The sequence below is a fragment of the Eubalaena glacialis genome, chromosome 11 (genome assembly GCF_028564815.1).
Source record: "Eubalaena glacialis isolate mEubGla1 chromosome 11, mEubGla1.1.hap2.+ XY, whole genome shotgun sequence".
Taxonomy (NCBI): domain Eukaryota; kingdom Metazoa; phylum Chordata; class Mammalia; order Artiodactyla; family Balaenidae; genus Eubalaena; species Eubalaena glacialis.
In genome coordinates, this window is record NC_083726.1 from 62,524,676 (window position 1) to 62,531,802 (window position 7,127).

General features: G+C 46.8%; 1 protein-coding gene across 6 annotated transcripts in view; it reads left to right on the plus strand.

The window, feature by feature from the left end:
* Positions 1 to 6,622, plus strand: part of CSAD (cysteine sulfinic acid decarboxylase) — a 25,203-nt gene extending 18,581 nt beyond the window's left edge. For 5 of the 6 annotated variants that reach the window (XM_061206342.1, XM_061206340.1, XM_061206335.1 and 2 more), the window contains 7 exons: positions 3,097 to 3,213; positions 3,296 to 3,360; positions 3,646 to 3,727; positions 4,149 to 4,348; positions 4,504 to 4,555; positions 4,716 to 4,805; positions 6,348 to 6,622. In XM_061206342.1, coding sequence (XP_061062325.1) covers positions 3,097 to 3,213; positions 3,296 to 3,360; positions 3,646 to 3,727; positions 4,149 to 4,348; positions 4,504 to 4,555; positions 4,716 to 4,805; positions 6,348 to 6,521 — 780 coding nt within the window. In that variant the 3' untranslated portion in view covers positions 6,522 to 6,622. The remainder of the gene's footprint in view (positions 1 to 3,096; positions 3,214 to 3,295; positions 3,361 to 3,645; positions 3,728 to 4,148; positions 4,349 to 4,503; positions 4,556 to 4,715; positions 4,806 to 6,347) is intronic. The other variant, XM_061206341.1, reaches the window with a different exon arrangement.
* Positions 6,623 to 7,127: the final 505 nt, after the last annotated feature.

Sequence of the window (7,127 nt, forward strand, 5' to 3'; positions counted from 1 at the left end):
ATTTACTTATTTATTTATTTGTTTATTTACAAATATTTATTTATTTATTTGGCTGCTCCGGTCTTAGTTGTGGCATGCGGAATCTTTTAGTTGCGGCATGTGAACTCTTTTTTTTTTTTTGAATAAATTTATTTATTTATTTTTGGCTGCATTGGGTGTTCATTGCTGCGCGCGGGCTTTTCTCTAGTTGCGTCGAGAGGGGGCTACTTTTCTTTGAGGTGTGCGGGCTTCTCATTGTGGTGGCTTCTCTTGTTGTGGAGCACAGGCTCCAGGCGCGCGGTCTTCAGTAGTTGTGGCACGGGGTTCCCCCTCGCGGGCTCTAGAGCGCAGGCTCAGTAGTTGTGGCGCGTGGGCTTAGTTGCTCCGCGGCATGTGGAATCTTCCCGGACCAGGGCTCGAACCCATGTCCCCTGCATTGGCGGGCGGATTCTTAACCACTGTGCCACCAGGGAAGTCCCATGTGAACTCTTAGTTGTGGCATGTGGGATCTAGTTCCCTGACCAAGGATCGAACCCGAGCCCCCCGCTTTGGGAGCACGGAGTCTTAGCCACTGGACCACCAGGGAAGTCCTATACCATTTTTAAATGTATCTATCCACTGACTCTGAGTCCTGCTGCTAGGATTAGTCTATAAATCATCATCACAAGTGCTTAGAATTGTGTGCACTGGAGCGAAGTGTAAAATTTTTAAAAAAATTTTAAATATCCATCAATAGATAAATTATGATGTATCTGTGTCAGTTTCTTCCTTTGTAAAATAAGCATAATATAGAACTTATGGGGTTGTTGTAAGGCTTAAATGAATTATGTGTAAAGCACTTAGAACAGTGAAGCAGTATATAAATATTAGCTGCCATTGTTGTTATTGTTATTATGGGAGTAGTATGTAGCCATTTAAAAGAATAAGATGGGAATATATATGTTAACCTGAAAATACCTCAACTATGTATTTAAGTATAAATTTAAAAAATATGTATATATCTCCACATGCAAATGGTTGCAGCATCAGTTTTTGAGAAGACTGTTCTTTCCCCAATGAATTGTCTTGGCATCCTTGTTGAAATCCATTGAGTGTAAGTGTGAGGATTTATTTCTGGACTCTCGGTCTATTCCATTGATCTGCATGTCTATCCTATAGACCACGTTGTCTTAATATAGCTTTGTAGTAAATTTTGAAATCAGATGTGTGAGTCCTCCAACTTTGTTCTTTTTCAGGATGTTTTGGCTTTCTGGGTCCCTTAAATTTCCATTTGAATTTTAGGATCAGCTTGTCAATTTCTGCAAAGAAGCCAACTGGAATTTTGATAGGGTTATGTTCAATCTGTAGATCCATGAACATGGAATGCCTCCATTTATTTAGGTCTTCTTTGATTTCTTTCAATAGTGCTTTGTAGTTTTCGGAGTATATGTTTTGCACTTCTTTTGTTGAATTTATTCCTAAGTATTTTATTCTTTTTGATGTTCTTATAAATGAAATTGTTTTCTTAATTCCATTTGTGGATTGTTCACTGCTAATGTGTAGAAATACAACTGATTTTTGAATATTGATCTTGTACCCTGTGAACTTGCTGAACTCATTTATTAATTCTAATAGTATTTTTTACTGGATTCCTTAGGATTTACTCGGTATAATATAATGTTATCTGTAAATACAGATAATTTTGCTTTTTTCCTTTCCAATCTGGATGGCTCTTATTTTTTTTTACCTAATTGCCCTGCTAGAACCTCAGCACAATGTTGAATAGAAATGAGGAGCGTGAACATCCTTGTCTTGTTCCTGATCTAGGGGGAAGGCTTTCAGTCTTTTGCCATTGAGTATGATGTTAGCTGTGGGTTTTTTTTGTAGTTGCCCTTTATCAGGTTAAGGAAGTTCCCTTCAAATCCTAGTTTTTTGAGTGTTTATATCATGAAGGAGTGTTGGATTTTGTCAAATGTTTTTCTGTGTCTACTGAGATGATCAATAAACCACATTGAAATGTGGGTTTTTTCCTTTATTCTATTGATAAGATGTATTACATTAATTGATTTTTGGATGTTAAACCAAGCTTGCACTCTTGGGACAAATCCCACTTTGTCATGGTGTATAATTATTTTTATATGTTGCTGATTTTGTTTTGCTAGTGTTTTGTAGATTTTTATGTCTATATTTAGAAGAGATATATTCTGTAGTTTTCTTGTGATATTTTGTCTGGTTTTGGTATCAGGGTAATACTCACTTCATAGGATGAATTCAGAAGTGTTCCCTCCTCTTTTTTTTTTTTTGGAAGCTGATGAAGAGCTGGTATCAATTCTTTTCTTTTTTTTTTAAATTTATTTTTAATTTATTTATTTTTAGCTGCATTGGGTCTTTGTTGCTGCATGCGGGCTTTCTCTAGTTGTGGCGAGCGGGGTCTGCTCTTCGCTGCGGTGCGGGCTTCTCATTGCGGTGGCTTCTCTTCTTGCGGAGCACGGGCTCTAGGCGTGCGGGCTTCAGTAGTTGTGGCACGTGGGCTCAGTAGTTGTGGCTCGCGGGCTCTAGAGCGCAAGCTTAGTAGTTGTGGCACACGGGCTTAGTTGCTCTGCGGCATGTGGGATCTTCCCGGACCAGGGCTTGAACCCGTGTCCCCTGCATTGGCAGGCGGACGGTTAACCACTGCGCCACCAGGGAAGCCCTAGCTGGTATCAATTCTTTTTTAAATGTTTTGTACAACTCATCAGTGAAGCCATCTGGACCTGTGCTTTTCTTTGTAGTAGTTTTTTGAATACTAATTCAATTTCCTCATAAACTTTTGTACTATTAGGATATTTAAAATAGCATTTTGATCTTCCAGTAAGACATTCAACTTTTTTGAAAGAGTATGAACTTTGGAAATAGACCATCAGACAGACCTAGGTTTGAATTCCATCTCTGGAGTTTCAGCTTGGGGGCAGGTTTCTTAACTCCTCTGAATCTCAGTGTCCTCACTTGCAAATTAAAGGGGACAGTAACATGTTGTAAGGTTGCAAGGGCCCAGGTCAGGCATGTGAAGAGTTTATAGAGCTGGATCTCAGCACCAGGCTCTTGGTAGCTCTTGAGATGACTTCACAGCCTCTTTCTCCCTCTGCATTTTTGCCATAGGGTGCTGTGCCATTCCTGGTCAGTGCCACCTCTGGCACTACCGTGCTGGGGGCCTTTGACCCTCTGGAGGCAGTTGCAGACGTGTGCCAGCGTCATGGGCTGTGGCTGCATGTGGACGTGAGTGGTCCTCAGGCCTGAGGATGGGGTGGGCTGAACTGAGGCCGAGGCCAAGGCCCACATTGTTCCTTTTGCTCCACAGGCCGCCTGGGGTGGGAGCGTCCTGCTGTCACAGACACATAGACATCTCCTGAATGGGATCCAGAGGTGCATACAGCCCCCTACGCCCTGAATCTCACCCTTCAAATCCTTGATCCAGAGAGTAGTTTTGGACCAGGGAGCTCAGATGGGAGTAGGGGAAGGAGGCTGGTAGGAGGGAGATTGGAGAGATGGTTGATTGGGGCTGGGAGGTCAGACGTCAGACCTGGAAATTCTTCTGCTGGGCCGGGGTGAGACCGAAGCCCCTTTTACTGGAGATCTGGAAAGGTGGGGGCTCTGGTTGGGCAGCTTGAGGGGGAGCCAGCTGACCCTGCTTTGCTGTGCGCACCCCAGGGCTGACTCTGTGGCCTGGAATCCCCACAAGCTCCTCTCCGCAGGCCTGCAGTGCTCAGCTCTTCTTCTCCAGGACACCTCGGTGGGTCTGCCCCTCCCCAGCCCTGGCGCCACTTCCCACCCTGGATCTCTGTCTTCTTTTCTATCCCGCCTGAGAGGAGCTCCTGGCCTTACCATGTTCTCCTTACCATGCCATCTGAAGCTGAATATCTGTGACCACCCTAATCCCCTGTAGTGGGCTCCCTCACTCCCCTGTCATCATGCAAAGGAAAAAGTTCCCAGCTTAAGTCGTAATCGGAGGGATCCTGGGTCATTTGGGAAGAACTCTTGAGTGTTGGAAGAAAACCCAGAGAGAGGGTTTCAGTCAGCTGGCAGCCGTCCCATCAGTGCCGCCTGGTTCCAGGGAAAGAAGCATGTGGACTGAGCTAAGAAATGGCCCAGTGCAGCTCTGGAGGAAACCTCGGCGGGGAGGGTGGGTCTGACTGTCTCCTCACCCTCCACAGAACCTGCTCAAGCGCTGCCACGGGTCCCAGGCCAGCTACCTGTTCCAGCAGGACAAGTTCTACGATGTGGCTCTGGACACTGGAGACAAGGTGGTGCAGTGTGGCCGTCGCGTGGACTGTCTGAAGCTGTGGCTCATGTGGAAGGCACAGGGCGGGCAGGGGCTGGAGCGGCGTGTGGACCAGGCCTTTGCCCTTGCCCGGTAGGAGTGGGGGCGGTCCCGTTTCCCCTCCCCGGGCTCCAGCCCTGCACCCCTTTCCTGCTCTTAGTGTCTTTTGGCTCACTTTCTGGGTTGTTTTTGTTTCTGTACCTCTGCCTTTCCTCCTCCACCCATGATGTCTCACTCTGTGTTCACAGGTACCTGGTGGAGGAATTGAAGAAGCGGGAAGCTTTTGAGTTGGTCATGGAGGTACGACCGACCTTGTGCTCTTTTGCATCCCCCGTCCCCCCACCGTTCCCCTCTCACTGCCCCTCTTCCCCAGCAGAGCCCTGGTTGGGGAAGAGGGGCAGTGAGAGGGGAACGGTCCCCCTTCCTCAGCTCACACCTTCCTCTTCCTCATTCCTCCCAGCCTGAATTTGTCAACGTGTGTTTCTGGTTCGTGCCCCCCAGTCTGCGGGAGAAGAAGGGGAGTCCGGATTATGGTGAAAGGCTGGCTAAGGTAGGCAGTCTCCTCCCTGCTCTGGTTAACCCATTAGGGATCCGATGCAGCTGGTGTGTTTCCGCCCCCTGCTGGCTGTGAGTGGCATGGCAGTTCCCTTGGCTAGTCTCTTGCTCCTGAGGTGGGGACCATGAATGGGAAGATGACACCCACTTGTCCTCATTTCTGTGAGCCTGGGAATGGGAGATAAGGTATGCTTCTGGAAAGTAAGAAGAAGACGGAGAGGGGCATTACAAGAGAAGTCACCAGTGTACAGTACATAGATCCATGGTGTGGGGCATTCTGCTGGGAGCTCAGGCTCAGGACAGAGATGTGAGGCAGAAAGATCTTGGAAGTTTTGCTCACTAATGCTGGGGACAGAACAACCCTGTCAGGCCAGGAGGTATGTCCTGGTCGCTAAGGATAGATCGGTACTAGGTGCTGCAGATGATACGAAAGGACGAGAATGTTCTTACCCTTAAGGAGTTATTTCAGAAAACAAGCGTTACCTATTTGAAACCAGTGTGTTCAAGGCAGTCTTGGAAATTACATATTAGATCAGGGGTCCCCAACCCCCCGGGCCACTGACCAGTACCGGTCCATGGCCTGTCAGGAACCGGGCCGCACAGCCAGAGGTGAGCAATGGGCGAGCGAGTGAAGCTTCATCTGTATTTACAGCCTCTCCCCATTGCTCACATTACCACCTGAGCTCCGCCTCCTGTTAGATCAGCGGTGGCATTAGATTCTCATAGGAGCTCAAACCCTGCTGTGAATTGTGCATGTGATGCATCTAGGGATCTAGGTTGCGTGCTCCTTATGAGAATCTAGCGCCTCATGATCTGAGGTGGAGCTGAGGCGGTGATGCGAGGGCTGGAGAGCGGCTGCTAATACAGATTATCATTAGCAGAGAGGTTTGACTGTGCAGAGACCATAATAAATCAATGCTTGCAGACTCATGTCAAAACCCTATCAGTGAGCGGCAAGTGAAAACAAGCTCAGGGCTCCCACTGATTCTGCATTATGGTGAGTTGTATAATTATTTCATTATATATTACAATGTAATGATAATAGAAATAAAGTGCACAATAAATGTAATGCCCTTGAATCATCCCAAACCACCCCCCTCCACCGGTCCGTGGAAAAATTGTCTTCCACGAAACCGGTCCCTGGTGCCAAAAGGTTTGGGGACCACTGTATTAGATCACAGGGTACAGATCAAAAATGTTATAGGAATTCAGAGAGGGGAGAAGAAGGTGTCGAGGATGATGAAGGCTTGAAGTTAGACTGAAAAAGCAGTGTTGAGATTCAGTGAAAAGTCAGGTTTTAGCAGAAAATGGCCCATGTGGTAACGTGGAGAATGGTGAGATGTGAAAGAATGCAGGAGGTAGAGAAGGTCCAGTGGGCTGGATATGGTGGCAAGGGTAAACTGGGGCCACGTCAGGATCCGAGCCGTGAGTTGCTGTCTCTGGAAGGTGTCTGGGTGGAGGGAGGTGCAAGTCGGGGAGCCCACCCCCTCACCTGACCCCAGGCTGCAGCTGGAAGGTCGCTCCACTCCTCCCACAGGTGGCCCCAGTCCTCAAGGAGCGCATGGTGAGGAAGGGCTCCATGATGATTGGCTACCAGCCCCACGGTACCCGGGGCAACTTCTTCCGCACGGTCGTGGCCAACCCTGCGCTGACGCGGGCGGATATGGACTTCCTGCTGAATGAACTGGAACGGCTGGGCCAGGACCTCTGAGCCGCTCCTTCTCACTGCTGGCCTGGACCCCTCCCCCAACCCTTACCATCTCCCTGTATCCCCTCCCCGTGTTCTCAAGAACAACCTCTCCAGGAAACAAAGCCGTCTTAATTTTTATGTGCTTTGACCCACTAACTCTCCTTTAAGTATCTGATATTAAGAGAATGTTTAAATAAATGATAGTACATCCATATGATGGAATATTACTCTGCCATTAAAATTATGTTTACAAAGAGGATTTTTATAGATAAGAGAAAAATAATTTTAATATAATGTTGAAAAAGCTGGATATAAGACTTTATATATGGTAATATCTGAGCTGCATTCAAAAATACATAGGAAAAGACTGATGAGATGAAATATGCCAAAATGTTAATAGTTTTCTCTGGGATGGGATTACAGGCAATTTGAAAATTAACTTCTTTATACCTTTTTTGCTCCCCTTTTATGATATAAGGAGTATCTATTGCCTTTTTTTAAATAAATTTATTTATTTTTGGCTGCATTGGGTCTTCGTTGCTGTGCGTGGGCTTTCTCTAGTTGCAGGGAGCGGGAGCCCCTCTTTGTTGCGGTGCTTGGGCTCCTCATTGCAGTGGCTTCTCTTGT